The following is a 16,042-nucleotide window of genomic DNA, read 5'->3' on the forward strand; positions in this document are numbered from 1 at the left end:
TGTTATGGCATGAATTCCACCCTCAGAGACAAAACAGGAATTAGTGAATAACACGGAAAAATTATTTTAGCTCTTTATGACAGCACAAAGCAAAGGATACAAAAATGCATCTAGAGATAGTTTTCATTTCCTCTTCTAAAGTAAATCGGGACAAAATGCTAATTCACCTGGTTTGAATGACAACTGATACTCCCAGCAGGAGACCAGGCACATTCAGGGACATTTTTCTTACTCTAACAGCAGTTAGCCTGAAGGCAAGGGATGGGTGGAACTTAAGGATCTCTGGGTTTTCTAGATCAAGCCCTGGGAGAAAGCTGTGGAGAGGGTCTTTTTGGCAAATGTGGAATATAAACAGAGCATGCTGTCTCTGGCCCTTCCCAGGCCTCAGCATAGACTACAGACATAATAACATGGTACACACTTCTACTGCTCTACGGCTACCGGGTGACCTGCAGGCTCGCCTGCACTGTGTATCCTCTGCAGAAAAGGGACATCAGCTTTGTACTGGTATTATCAGGATGTGCCCTGTAGCTTTGCAGAAGTTTTCTACCCTTATTCTACTTATGGCTCTTTGATATTTTTGTCCCCATGGCTACTAAAAGCAATGCATTTAAGCTAAATTGCTATTAGTAACAGTTTCCCTTTTCATTAGATGGGGTTGGAATTTAGAAAAACCAGGAAGAGGAAAAAGAAAAGAGAATAAGGAGAAATGATGTGAAAGAAAAGGCTGCTTTCCTAACAACTCTTTATTTTCCCCAAATGAAAATTTGTTAAGGATATTGCAAAGAAAATGGGTGTGACCTCATCCCTGAAACCACATGAAACATTGTGTTTGGGCCTGGGCCACAGGCAGCTGGGAGGGAGAGCCTTGAAGGTCACTGAGTCAGATTCAAAACCTCAGAGTAAGTGTAGGCTTACCTCAGGCAAGGGATGAGAGGCGTCCACACAATGGGAGAGGCAGAAGTGAGCAACAGAATCAGCTGGACACTCAAAAAGACCATTGTCTTGAGCACCGAGGCAGCAGGAAAAGAGAGCGCTGCTGGGGCTCTCCTGGAGCTCGGCTGATACAGGACGTCTGGAATCCACAAAGGCCAGGTAGCCCTGGAGGTCCTCATCTATTCAGGTAGCAGGCAAGGGCTCTCTTGGGCCTTCCAGAGGACTGACAGTGAGCATGTCTGCTAGGCTTTCAGCTTGCTGTTGAAGATGTTGATGAACATCACCTTACAGACATCATCCAAAGTTTGCCGGGTGTTGGTCCTGGGCAGGGCAGCATCCTCGATGTTAGAAACACAGAGGCCGGGCTTCACTTCTGGCCTCTGGACTTGCCTTTCTTACTAGAGGGACAAGACATATGCTTTACAACTGTGTTTTATTTATTAATTTATTTTTATTAATTTATTTTTTTGAGACAAAGTCTCACTCTGTCGCCCAGGCTGGAGTATAGTGGCGCAATCTCGGCTCACTGCAACCTCTGCCTCCCTGGTTCAAGTGATTCTCCTGCCTCAGCCTCTCAAGTAGCTGGGACGACAGGTGTGTGTGATTTTTGTATAATGCTAATTTTTTTTTTTTTGTATTTTTAGTAGAGACAGGGTTTCACCATGTTGGCCAGGCTGGTCTTGAACTCCTGACTGACCTCAAGTGATCCACCCACCTCGGCCTCCCATAGTGCTGGGATTACAGGCGTGAGCCACCACGCCCGGCCACAGCTGTGTTTTACAGAGGCTCATGAAAGCCCTTCACGCCCCCTATTGTATTCTTGAGGATGCTCTTGTTCCTCTCCTCTGGAAGACAGAAAAAATTATCCCCATCATCACTGTAAGTGTGGTCTTTGTCATTCCTGAGAAAAGTGAGATTAAAGTGCATTTTCTTCTACAATACTAGACTAGCAGGTTGTATCCATAGAGGCTGGACTTGAGAGGCAAGTCCATGAGCAATGAAGAGAGAATTTTGTGCCAGTCCAGTCCTTTCCCATTTATTTGGCAATGTTTGGTTAGGACACAGTCAAAGGTAAGAAGTTGACTCATCTCATTCTAATTTATGAGCACCTACTACATACCAGACACTCTGCTAGGAACTTGCATATTAAGTTGAAAACCACACATTTCCTTGGGGAACTTTCAAATGGGTTGAGGAAATTAATACAAATATAATACTAAAATAATTGTATATGAATAGATCAGTCCCTCCTTTCCTGACTTTGACTTCCCTCTAATTCTATATGAAATTCTGATAAATATGTGCTTACCTTTGTACATCTCTTCGAAAATGCAGAATAGTCAAATCTTGTGCACACAAATTATAAGTCATTCTTAAAGGGGTAAATGAGGAAAAGAGGAACAGGGAGTTGAAAACAGGAAAAGGAGGTAAAACAGGGGATGTAAGAAGTAGACGTGCTTGCATTGAAGTCTTGATAAAGTTAAAGTAGATGAGTGTGGTGGGGTGAATGGCGTCCACTCCAAATCATGTCATGTCACAGCCTCAGAATGTGATCTTATTTGAAAATCAGGTCATCAAAACATGATGAAGGTAAAGATTGAAATATGATCATGCTGGATTAGGATGGGCCCTAAATGAGAAAGTTCTATTGAGAGACAGGAAAGAACACAGAGTCACACACAAGAAAGCAGGCTAGGTGAGGACAGAAGCACAGACTGGATGCTGCTGCCACAAGTGAAGGAACATCAACTGTCACCAGAGGCTGGAGGAGGACGAGGTAAGACAGGGTTTTCTGCCAGAGCCACTGGAGGGAGTGCAGCCCTGCTGAGAGCCTGGCTTTGGACTTCTGACCTCCAGAAATGTGAGAGGATATGTTTCGTGACCATTTGTTATTCTAGCTGCAGGAATCACAAGGAGGAAGGGTAACCAGGTTCTTAGCACTGGGAATTGGTCTGAGAGGAAGGAGGTTGCTAAGATGGGAAAGAAGAGTTGACAGGTTTGTTTCTGCACACAGATACCAGGGCCATGCCTGAGGCGATAAACCCTGGGAGATGGGTAGAAGGGCTGACAATTACCCGTTGAGCTGGGCCTCATTGGTTAAATAAGATTATCCTAAACCTTTCTATCTCAAGTACCAACTTACTTAACATCTCTGAATCACGACAGAATTATAAGAATGTAATGCAGCCACAAGCCAGGGAGCCCAACCTGGCAAACCTCATGGGCTGAGAGTCAGAACCATGTGCCCCCTTGGCCAGTCACAGTCCTATGATCCCAACCTGCACACTGTAGCCAGTGGCCCAGCAGGCAGAACTAGAGGGGTGGAAAATCAACAATCCTAAGTGCAAGCCAAGAAGACATTGAATATGTGGATGGAAAATGAGACTCAGAAAAGGAAAACCTCTCTGCATGCATATTATCTGCAACAAATCAAAACAAATAAGCAAGCATCTCCTTGAATCTGCTGGGAAGAAAATTTAACACTTCTTTTTTTGAAGCAGGAATGGTAAGTGAAAATTGAGTGCTTTATCCACTACTAGTAATTTAAAAATGTGCAAAATCTCAATCGCATTGTCTTTATTTAGACATCAGCTTTGATGATTAATGTAAAGATGACTTTCCATAAATTTATCCCCCCTTAGGGCTTTATTTTTCCACACAATCTCAAGTTCTGCAAAAGAAAAATGTCCTTTCTCCTTACCAAAACCCCTGCAGTGACTCTAGCCTGATGAAAAAGTACATTCAGGTCCCTAAACTGGGGCAAACTAACTAAAACATTTACATGGGACTGTGTTGACATGCGACGTAGTCTGCAACACTACCTTCCCCTATCTTGTCACCTGCTCCTCACCTCCTCGGGTGACAGGAACTGGTATGTGCCTATGTTCAATTAAGCATTTGATAAACTAAAGGGGACTGAATGGAAAGGTTGGCAGAAAGAAAGGCTTCGAGAGGAAGAACCACTGAAGGGGAAACGACAGATGAACAGTCCAAGGTGGTCAGAGGTGTTTCTGGGGAGAGACGGAAAATCACGATGCTGCAGGCATGGACAGCGATCATAACATCATGTTAAGGGGTTTAAACTTTATTTTGTAGTTGATAAGGAGGTACCAGAAATGAGTAGTTGTAGTGTCTTAGAAACTTCACTCTGGCAGCAGAAAAGGATGAATGCTTTTGTAGGAGAGATGATGGGTTAAGTTCAAAAAAAAAAAAAATGGGGGGTGGGTGAGAGGCAAAAGAGCAGGTAGGAGTCCAGTTGGTCCGAGTACAGAGAAGAGATGAAGAGGGTCTGAACCAGGGGAGTAGGAGCAGGAATGGGAAAAATTAAAGAAACAATTTGAAGTAGAATCAACAAGATTTGAATGATCAGCGGGAAGGGATATTTTTTATCTGAGCCTGATTTATTCCCGCCACCCATAAAAGGAGAATCCAGGACAGAGGCGTGTGTGCAATTTGTTTATCTGGGAGCAAGAGTGAGGGATCAGGGCAGTGGAACGAGAACGAATGAAAAAGAGAAGCAAGGACGCCACTAAGTGACTACTAAGTTAGCCACTGCTGCGGTTGACTGGAGCTTGATGTCTCGCTAAGGCCTTCCAAGGAGACTTATGAAATGTGTTATCCGTAGGCTTCCATCTCCATGGGTTCAGGGTGTCCCCACGGGCATCACTCCCCCTGCACTTGAAGCTATGCACACATGAGAGCTGAACAGGCTCCTGGCTCCTCAGGTGTCCACACCAACACCAGAGAAGCCCCAGGGCAAGACATGAGAGGTTCCTGGTGTGAACCCAAGGTACGTGTCACTGCAGCTGGACTAAGCTGGTAGCACCCTGCCTGGAAGTGGTCAGCCAGGCAGTAGCTGGAGCAAGAAGTCAGGCTAAAGACATGAGAGAAAAGGAGCCAAAGGTGGCTCCCATTCCCAACGAGGCCATTCATCAAGACATAAGGCCTTTAGAAGAGAGGAGGCAATGTAGCGGAGACAGTTTTTACTGAAGTTTATGTGGGAATGCAAGGCCTTACATGGGCTCCCCCTGTGCCCCCACTGTTTTGACCTCACCTACCTTCTTCCTCTCACTCACTTGGCTCCAGCTGCTGCCTCCCTGTTCCCCCTCAGACACACCATGCACACCCACTCACAGCCTTCATAGCTGCCATTCCTTTTGCCTGGAGGTCCTTCCCCCAGAACCTCCTAGCTCACTCCCTCACACCCTTAAGGTCTCTGTTCAAATGCCGGCTCATCAGAGAGCCCTTCTCTGACTACATTAGGTAACAATATCTGCTACCAAAATGCTCTTTTTACTCTGCTTTTCTCTTCATAGCATGTCTCCATTTGACACATATTTATTGATTTGTGAATTGCTCTTCCCCCTTCTCCACTACAGTGTAAGCTCCATGAGGGCAGGGACTGTGTACCCTGCTGCATCCCCAGCTCCTAGAACAGTATCTGACATGTAACAGGAATGCTCAATAAATGTTTGCTGAAGGAATGGATGCTCACTAGCTCAGACTGGTACATGTGGGGTTGAAGGAGCCCTGGCCCCTGGCGAAAACACTCATTGGAGACATAAGTGTGGACTGGGAAAATGCAAGTGACTGAGATCATGAGAGCCTGTGACCTGGGCTGGCTTTGCAGGCATGTCACTCGTGTGTCACACAGCCACTGCCGTTCTTACTTGTGTGTTTGTGTGTGTCTGTGCATGTATCCCCGTGCATTCAGGAGAGCCCTGTGCTTGCTTTAATGCTCTACTGTCACTATCTTGAAATTCTGAATCACTATGTTTTTGAATTTGTGTCTGTAAGTGAGGTCCAATGGGACAATGGAACATCCGCATGAGCAGAGGGGACACATGCACCCATCGTTCCTTGCTGCTCCCTTTGTATGATGCCCCATCCACATGGAATTCTGGTGGCCCCATGATATATGGGAGATGAATGGGACTCAAAGTGAGTCCAAGGTAAGAGTACTATGTCGATGACTGAGTCAGCTGGGGCACTGGCAGCCCTAAGAGGCCACTAGCACTTGCTTCCTATACATGAAAGCATTGACATTCTAAAGGGAAAACAGTTCCTTTTCCTTTCAGTCCTCTCTTACTCATGAGTAAGCCAAAGGCAGAAGGTGCTGGTAGAATGTGCATGGATCAAGAAGTAAAATAAAAGCAACTGAGTTAGTTTTATGCAATATTTTCACTGTTAGGGTAAGAACAAAACACATAAGCATATACAAGCAACAAAATAAAAATTGTATAACTTCACTGATTCTGCCTATGAGTTAAATGCTCTTACATTTGCACTGTGAACTGGCATTCCTCAATATGACCGTGAGTGGTAAAATTGATGCTAATGATTTAAAAGTACATTTAATGATTCTGTTTTTCTTGACTTAGAACATTAATAGCAAATAAAAAAATCATATAACAAGTCAAGAGTCCAGGAAAGAAAGGAAAAGGCTTCATATTTTACTGCCTTTAACAGCACTTTTTTCCCTGCTTTTTGAACAAGAGGCCCTACATTTTCCTTTTGCACTGGGCCCTACAAATCACATAGCGTGTCCTGCCTTTGACCCCCACGAAGGAGGCAAACTCAGTCTCAAACACAGGTCCCACTTGATGATAGGCAAAGTGTCATTATTTTATTTGAGGGACAGCTCTGTGTGTGTGTGTGTCCAGTTTGCATCAGGCCCTGTGTGTGGGAACCGAGGATGGGTGGGTGTAGGAACGCAGATGTAGTAATACTGCCATCTTGTGTTTGGCATGGTGCACAGCACATAGCTCCATGGGAGGCTCACAGGCATGGAACCTGTGGCTGCTTCCAGAAGCGCTAAGGCCATCCACACTCTATGACCAAACTGGTAAACCAAAAGGATTGCCATTCCGCTGGTGGCCTTTAATGAAGGCAGATGTGTAATGAGAACAGAGGTTTCACCTACTATCCATCACACAATTTCAGAGCCAGGGTTGAAATGCATATTTGTGTGTGTGTGTGTTGTGTGTGTGTGTGTGCATGTGGTGCGTGTGTCCCCGTGTGTGTGTGTGTGCGCGCGCGTGTGGCCAATGTGTCCCCGTGCCTTTCGCTCTCCTTCCACAGGTTCTTTTCCTTTATTCTCACTTTCTTCCTCTTTGTAGTTCCCTCTCATAGCCCAAGAAGTCTGGTTCTTTTGAGCCATATCCAGCTCTCACGTGGAAGGCCCATGATGAGGCACCAGGGGAGTGCATTGGGGTGGGTGTTCAGGCCCAAGGATGCCGGTGACTCAGCCTAGGCCAGCTCAGAACAAGCACACACCAAGTAAACATTCTTACTGTGTGGCACCAGGGGCTGCAGTCAAGTTAGTTCTGTAACTTACCAGTTATAAAATAATGAAAAGGAATAATTAATTAGTCCTCTCAGAAAACACAGAAGTTAAGGAAATAGTCATTCCTGTATTAGATACAGATTAGACACCAAAAGGACAGTTTATGTGATGGCATACACAGAAACCAGAAAAATGAAGACAAAGGGAAGAGTGAATGGCTTGGTACTAAATATGAATGAAGCAAGCATCCCTGAATTCTTAATTTCTTGCTGCTTTGGTCGGGGTTTGGCCTCTGCCTGTACCCAAGGATAAGCAAAAGATACTGATGGGGACCAGGAATGAACCCTTCCTATATGCCCCTTGAAAAACAGATTTTTCAAATACTTTGGGTGAAATAATACAAATATAAAAAGACGAGAACAGGTTACTATTTTTAAATCAACTTCAACACATATGTGAATCTAATAATATAAATTATAGAGAAATTGGAAAATTTTAATGACCATAAGAAAAAACAGTAATCTGCTCGCTCACCTCCACTCTTAATATTTGAGGGTATTCCCTTCTAGTCCTTTTTTATCTATCTATCTATCTATCTATCTATCTATCTATCTATCTATCTATCTACCCTATCTATCTGATCTATATCTACACCTGTATCTGTAAATATATATACATTTTAAAATGAGAAACCCATCAGATTTTTAAATTTAGGATTATAACTTGATTTCTTAATTCATTGAACTCTCCCCTCACTGTTATTTATTTGTCATTATAGATAAGCCAATGATAAATGACCTTTTATTTAAATTTTAGAGTTTCTCAGTATTTCCTTGGAATAGATTCCTCAAAGTGGCATAATTGGGTCAATAGTTACAAACTTTGAAAAGACTTGCCAAATTGCTTTGCAGACAAGTTATGCCAATTTATATTCTTATCACTCGACTATGAAATTACCTATTTCCTCACACCTCTGACAATGCTGAGTTTTTTTTAACCTTTGCTAATTTTCTAGCTTAAATAGATCTCATTATTTTAATTTGCATTTTCTTGGAAACTAGTGAGGTTGAACACATCTAATGTTGTTGGACAGTCTGAAAATTGTCTACTAAGATTTAAAAGTGTAAAAAATAGATTCAGCTAGGCATGGTGACTCACATCTGTAATTCCAGCACTTTGGGAGGCCAAGGCAGGCAAAATGCTTGAGCTCAGGAGTTCAAGACCAGCCTGGGCAACATGGTGAAATCCCATCTCTACAAAAAATACAAAAATTACCAGGGTGTGGTAGCCCACACCTGTAGAACCAGCTACTTAGAAGGCTGAGGTAGAATCACCTTAGGAGGCTGAGGTAGAATCACCTGGAGCCCAGGAGGCAGAGACTGCGGTGAGCCGAGATCGCACCACTGCATTCCACCATAGGTGACAGAGTGAGACCCCATCTCAAAAAATAAAAATAAAATAAAACAATAAAAATTAAAAATATATTCATTTTTATTTTCTTCCGTTTTTTAAGCCTTTGTTAGTATTTAACTCTTCATCTAAAATTTGATATGTGGTAAGAGATGAAGATATAATTTTTAAAGTTTTCCAAAATCTTTACCCAGTTGTTCCATTACCACTTGTTCAACAATTTTTATGCTTCCTTTAATACACAACCAAATTCTAACTGCACTGGAGTTTCTATCTGGCTGATCTATTCTATTTCATGTACCTGTCTGTTGATTTTGGTGCCAGTACCACATGAGCTCAATCCCTATGGCTCTATAATGTATGAAATATTAAGATCCGTTAGGGTAAGACCATTCAGTATTTTTTTGTTTTCAAAAATTTCATGGGGTGTGGTAGCTCACACCTGTAATCCCAGCAATTTGGAAGGCTGAGGCAGGAGGATCTCTTGAGCTCAAGGAGTTTAAGACCAGCCTGAGCAATATGGCAAGATGAGACTCCATCTCTACAAAAAATACAAAAAATTAGCCAGGTGTGGTGGCGCCGGCCTACGGTCCCAGCTACTCCGGAGGCTGAGATAGGAGGATTGCTTGCACCTGAGAGGTTGAGGTTCTGTGAGCTGTGATCCAGTCATTAAATCCAGCCTGGGTGATACAGCCAGACTCTGTCTCAAAAAATAAAATAAAATTCATGGTTTTCTATGAGGGAGCTTCTACCTCTCTTCCATCCACTCATCCTTATATATATTAATAAATATACGAATATTTAATATAAATATATATTTATTAAATATATAAGAATATATACAGATTTAAATATATATCTATTTCAGTATTTCCTTGGAAAAATTCCTCAAAGTGGCACAATTGGGTAAATATATATCCTTATTAAATATAGATAAGGATATATATTTAATATATATTTATGAATATAATATATAAGTATATATTTATATAGACCATATATTAATAGATTATATAATACATATATTTAATATATATTTATTTTGAGTAATATACTATATGCTATATATTTATAAAATGTTTATTCATATATAATATATTAAATATGTATTTCTATATTACAGTATATATTATGTATTAATAAATATATTTATAAATATATATTTATATTTAACCTATATATATTTATATATTTATTACAAATATATATTTATATAATATATAGGAGTATTATATATATTGAAGTATTCATTAGAATGGCATGAAATCCATACATTAATCAATTGATACATTTTATAAGTCAGAATTCTGTGACAACAGTCAGGCCTTTATCCTGAGCCATCCATCACTCCTCCAGAAGACAACATGGAGAGAGGATTAAGAGCATCTGCCTTAGGCCGAGGCGGGCGGATCACGAGGTCAGGAGATCAAGAACATCCTGGCTAACACGGTGAAACCCTGTCTCTACCAAAAAATTCAAAAAAATTAGCCTGGCAAGGTGGCGGGCGCCTGTAGTCCCAGCTACTCAGGAGGCTGAGGCAGGAGAATGGCGAGAACCCGGGAGGCGGAGCTTGCAGTGAGCCGAGATCGCGCCACTGCGCTCCAGCCTGGGTGACAAAGCAAGACTCTACCACAAAAAAAAAAAAAAAAAAAAAAAAACCAAAAAAAGAGCATCTGCCTTAACGTTCTTAGCTCAGCTGGCTTGGCAAGTTACCTAACCTCTCTATGCCTCAATTTCATTATCTATGCAATCATTTTTATAATTTAATTAGGCCTAGAAAATAGCAACTATAAACATCTCTTACAATCGAACTTAAAAATAATTAACTCTTAAATTTTATTTTATCCACCCAAAAACTACTTTTAAGCCTCCAAAGGAAAGAATATAAGGAAAAACCAAAGGTAATATAACCGTCCTTGGTAGATAGCTCCACTCGTGTCCAAATCTACAATCCCCAGTGGAATTACAAGTATCAGAAGGGCTGGGATGTTTTTTCAGTCTCCGACCTGACACATACTTATACACTCGGACATAATAGGCATTTAGTAAATATTTTCTGAATGATTAAGTGAATTATGATGGTTCTCCTGATTCTAATATTCCAGGACAGTAAAGACAAGAGCCTTTCCGACATTCTGTTAAGTGGCCAGAGAGAATCAGACTCCTTGGGAAAATTCAAGGTAAACCGAGACTTCTTTAGGTCCTGCCAAGTGGCCCATACACTAAGGGAGGAGGGCACATTGCGGGATCTGGGGGGAAATCTTAGGCTGTTTTAAAAAACCAATTCAATTAAAGAAGACCCTGGAGTCTTGTCTCAGTATCTCAGAGTTTCCTGCCTCACTCACACCATTAGGTTGTTTTAATCTCTTCTTAAAGTGAAAAATGGCCTAACAAGATCCGAATGCTGCTTAAGATATTTGTTCATAGCATTATTCACAACAGCTAAAAGGTGTAGGTAAAGCAAGTGTTAATGACAGAGAAACAAAATGTAGTGTAGCCAAACAATGGAATATTACTGAGCCATAAAAAGGAATGAAGTGCTGAGACATGCTGCAGCATGGATAAACCCTGAAGATGTTATAAGTGAAAGAAGCCAGTCACAAAAAGACAAAACACTGCACGATTCCACTTATATGAGCTATGTAGAGTAGTTGAATTTATAGGGACAAAAAGAAGAACGGTGGTTGCCAGGAGCTGAAGGGAAGGGGGAATGGGGAGTTATTGTTTAATGGTACAGTGTTTTAGTTTTGGAAGATACAAAGTTTTGGAGATGGGCGGTGATGACGGTTGCGCAGCAGTGTGACGGTACTTAATGCCACTGAATTGTACACTTAAAATGGTGAAGATGGGAAAATTTATGTTATGTATATTGTATCACAATTTTTAGAAAAAAGTTAGTAATGCTGTTTAAAGATGCTTTCAGAAGTTGTAGATAGCTGAATATGTGGAGGTTTCTGGAGGGTGGCCCCACCAGGAAAGGGCATTGAAGCTCCAAGTCCCATCCCCTGTACCTTCTCCCACACCTCTCTTCCAACTGACTGTTCATCTATATCCTTTTTAGTTTTTTTTTTTTTTTTTTGGTCTTGCTGTATTGCCAAGGCTGGAGTGTAGTGATGCAATCTCGGCTCACTACAACCTCTGCCTCCTGGATTCAAGAGATTCTCCTGCCTCAGCCTCCCAAGTAGGTGGGATTACAGGGACCTGCCGCTGCACCCGGCTAATTTTTGTATTTTTAGCAGAGACTGGGTTTCACCCATGTTGGCCAGGCTGGGCTTGAACTCCTGACCTCAAGTGATCCACCTGTCTCAGCCTCCCAAAGTGCTGGAATTACAGGTGTGAGCCACCATGCTCAGCCCATTTTTTAATATCCTTCATAAAACCAGTAAAAAGCCAGCAGGGGGGCACCAGCAGCTTCCAGGGCATGAACATCTCCACCACCCAGAAGAGTTCTGGATCCTGGGCTACCTCTTCATCAAACAGTATTTTGCCATCTTTGAAAGGGCAAACCATCAGATTGGCCTAACTCCCGTGGCTTAGTCTAAGTCTTTCTGACCACTTTCCAGGAAGATCTGGCCTAAGTCCTGTGCCCACTGTAGATGTATATAATTCTCCTGACTGTTCTTCCTATGAGATTGTAGAGGTGGACTCTTGCCCCTGTTCCTGGTCACACCAAAAAGGTAGAATTAAATCATAACCTACAACAGCAACAAAAAAGATGCTTTCAGAACTAGTATTCCAGAAAGTAAGAAAAGACCAGAGTGCACAGAGCTAGCTCACCTATTTCATGACCTGATGATAGAAGATGAGCCCAGCTGTGGGGAGGGAGAGAAGGGTATTACACGGGTTTGAATTAGGAACAGATGCCTGCCTGAGGCCAGTCTAGTTTTCTGATTCTATCACAACAGGGACTCATGTTATGTTTACCAGCCAGCTGGCCTGTCAGACCCTCCCCATCCATTAGATATGGTCTAATACATTTGAACCTCTAAAGAAAAGAGTCTACATTCAGCTCTCCTTCCTCCCAGAAGGCTCCTGTGTAGCAATGCAGATGTAATTAGCACATGGGCATCGCTCCACTTCATCCACCAACACATCAAAGACACGGGTACTTGCCAAGGTAATACATGCTCCTCCATACTCTTCTATCAGAACGGTAGGTGCGTGGTACTTGCCTTACATCCATACAAAGGAAAGTGGCCCCTCTAAGGGTTCATCCCAGAGGAAGGACAGCGGCTCTAAAGATGACCTGAAGGTTAGTTTCCTGCATAACAAAGTGAAAACAGCAGTTTTTAAATGGCAATGCCTCTACCAAGGACAAACATAATGTTTACGTCCTTTTAACCTAAAATCCCAATACAGATAATATATATACCCAGACATACAAATGAACTATCTTTATCATTGCCATCATCAACATCATCACCACACCACCATTATAGTGGAGAAAAGGGAGAGATTTGCAGGATCTATAGGAGAGATGGCAGAGGAGGAGGAGGTGGCAATAATTTCTAGGTTTCTACCCTAAACCGAGTGGAGTATATAGGAGATGCATGTTGGGCGGAACCGAGAATGCAGTGGAAGAGAAATTGGTGACGGCCGACTAGGTAAAGGCGGAAGGAAAGGAGGAGGGCAGAGACATAGGTAGTTTAAGAGGGTGTGTAAAACGGAAGGAAGAGCTGCAACACACGAGGAACGTCGGCTGCGCCATCACAATCAACGCGACGCCTTCGGATTTGTCATTTGCCCAAGTACCATGAAATATCGCGAGAGCTCAGATCCCAAAACTAACTCCACTTTCCTGTAGGCCATTCCCACCCGCCTCCTCTCCTCGCCCCGCCCCGCCCCGCCCCGCCCCACCCCGCCCCACCCCGCCCCAGGCGACCCAGGCCCCGCCCCTCGTGTCCTAGGCTATTCGGCAGTGTCAATAAAGTTGCAGCGCTTTGTAGTTTGCGGCGGACAACATGGCGGCCTTCATGCTGGGCTCGCTGCTTCGGACGTTCAAGCAGGTCAGGCTCCTACCTTTATCCACACCGCTACCCCTCACCCCTGAATCTCGTAACTCACGGGTCCCCCACGACTCTGCCATCTGTAGTGCTCAGTGAGGACTAGTCCAGGGGTTCTCCCTCCGCCCTCTTCCCCGCTTGGGCTTGGTTCAGGGGAGGTCCGAGCTGCAGATGTCAATTTGGTTTTCGTAAGCGTATAACTAACTGGTATTGAAAGATGTGAGATTGACTCCGATTTATAAGAGAGTGAGTAGATGGGAGACGAGTTACGAGGATTGAGCCTTCAGAGACTTCTAACGTTAAGAGATGAGACCCGTGCAAAGGAGACTGAAAGGGGCTGTCAGCTAGGGAGGTGGAAAACTAGGGGAGTGGGATGGCCGGGAAGCAAAGGATGACAGAATTTCAAAGTGTAAGGAGTGAGCAACTCTGCTCAAAGTTGATAAATCAATTAAAAAGAAGTGCTGAGAATTGGCTGACGAGTTTAGCAATGTGAAGGTTGTTGGAACCTTAATCACAGGTGTTCTGATGATGTTATGGAGACGAAAACGTTTTAGAGAATAGGAGGAAAGAAATTGGAGTATAGATAAGCCTTTAAAGGAGGTTTGCTGTAAAGGAGAACAAAAAAACTTGGGTCAATAACGGGGGCGGCGGGGGGGTTGTTTTAACATGGCAGGGAAAACAGCATGTTTGTGTATGAAAGGGAAAGATCCAGTAGTATTAAAAATTGATTATGTAGAAGAAGGAAGAATTGCTAGAGCTGTACCTTTATGTAGGTAAGAGGCAATGGAGGCTGGTTCGAGTGCAGTGATGTTTAAAACTAATTGACACAACCAGATACAGATTTATTTGTTCCTTCTCCACTCCCACTGCTTCACTTGACTAGCCGTAAAAATACCAAAAACATTAAAAAAAAAAAAAAAAAAAAAAAAGGCGATGGGGTCTTGTGCATGAAGTCATGAAGTATGATCTTAGGAACTTGGACAGTTCATCTGTAGCAGTGTTGTCCATAGAAATATGTCAACCACATGTGTAATTTAAAATTTTTCTAGTAGCCACATTTAAAAAGTAAGAAGTAGATGAAATTAAGTTTAATATAATATTTAACCAGGTATATCTGAAATATTGTGGTTCCAAACATGGAATCAATATAACAATGACATATGAAATAGTTACATTCTTTTTTTCATACTAGATTTTCAAACACTTAAAGCATATCTCAGTTTGGATGATAAATTTCCCATAATTAAAATGGAAAATATAGTTCTACCAAAATAATAAAGTTGTTTAATGTTTACAATGCTTTGGTTTTTAATTTTAAATTAATTAAAATAATTACATTCCCCAGTTGTACTAGTTATATTACAAGTGTTTAATACCCCTATGTGGTTAGCGGCTACTCTGTTCGACAGAGTGGATCTCTGATAACAGGAGGGAATGTAGAACATATGATACAGATGCTAGTAAGTGAGTCACTGTGATGGTGAGCATTTATAGAAATGCTCTTTTGATTTCTTCTAATTTTATAATTAAGGAGAAGGTGAAGTCATCAGCTGAGTGTGAGGATGTGGGAGCAAGTGTCAGAGATTTAAGGGGAAAGAGACCATGTAAAAGAGTTGGAAATGGACAGAAGGAATGGTCAAGAGAATTGGAGTAAGTACAGAGAAGTGAGAGAGAGGCCAGAGAGTTGATGGTGTATACAAGAGAACATTGTATTTATAGAACAAAGGAATTCAGGCTGGGTGAGAGAGGACGAAAGGAAATCAAAAGCTGAGTGAAAAAAGTGAAAAATGGTAGGATCAATGGATTGAAAGTCCCAGAAGCATTGTTACTGGGGTGTTAGAAGGAGCAAGCTAGAAAGAAGTGATAGAGAATGAGATATACAAAGTGAGATAATGGAGAACTTGCACTAATTAATAATAAAATACCCACGACATGGGCATGGAATTGAATAGTTAAACAAGAGTAACAAAAATCATTGAAGGAGAGGTGTTAAGAGATCAGAGTGATTAGGGTATAATTTCATGTATGTTGAAATCACCAGGAATTAAGATAGCAAGAATATTGGAGAGAGTGACAGTAAGCCAGGATCCAAAATCGTGGAAAAATGAAAGGGAGTGGCAGGGGCTTTGGTAGATGACTGTAATGATGAGAGGTAGTGGAAGGTAGTAAGCCCAATGGCATGAGTCAAAGCCAGGAGCTTTCAGGAAGGAAGGAGAACTGCAAGTTGCAATGAAGAGCAAGGAAGACACTTACCTATCCCATCTCTAGGCCCAGTAATGGAAGAAAAAGGAGCTACAGGAAAAGCTGTGAGGAGGGATTTAAAATTTGGCCAGAGCGAAAGGTGAAGGAGATGTTAAGAGAAGTTGAGAATTTAAAAGATTTTGATGGTAGACCATGGATTGAGAGG

General features: G+C 42.2%; 2 protein-coding genes across 20 annotated transcripts in view; one reads left to right on the forward strand and one right to left on the reverse strand.

The window, feature by feature from the left end:
• Positions 1 to 9,454, reverse strand: part of TNN (tenascin N) — a 123,238-nt gene extending 113,784 nt beyond the window's left edge. Inside the window, exons 1-2 of the mRNA XM_050794339.1 lie at positions 2,246 to 9,454; positions 919 to 1,334 (exon numbers count right to left, since the gene is read on the reverse strand). The gene's annotated coding sequence lies outside the window, so the exon portion shown is untranslated. The remainder of the gene's footprint in view (positions 1 to 918; positions 1,335 to 2,245) is intronic.
• Positions 1 to 16,042, forward strand: part of MRPS14 (mitochondrial ribosomal protein S14) — an 868,813-nt gene that overhangs the window by 845,847 nt on the left and 6,924 nt on the right. For 14 of the 19 annotated variants that reach the window (XM_050767417.1, XM_050767414.1, XM_050767365.1 and 11 more), the window contains exon 2: positions 13,587 to 13,638. In XM_050767417.1, coding sequence (XP_050623374.1) covers positions 13,594 to 13,638 — 45 coding nt within the window. In that variant the 5' untranslated portion in view covers positions 13,587 to 13,593. Of the gene's footprint in view, positions 1 to 13,555; positions 13,639 to 16,042 lie in introns of those variants that run through there. The other 5 variants (XM_050767329.1, XM_050767334.1, XM_050767344.1 and 2 more) reach the window with 2 other exon arrangements.

Source organism: Macaca thibetana, chromosome 1 (assembly GCF_024542745.1).
Source record: "Macaca thibetana thibetana isolate TM-01 chromosome 1, ASM2454274v1, whole genome shotgun sequence".
NCBI lineage: Eukaryota > Metazoa > Chordata > Mammalia > Primates > Cercopithecidae > Macaca > Macaca thibetana.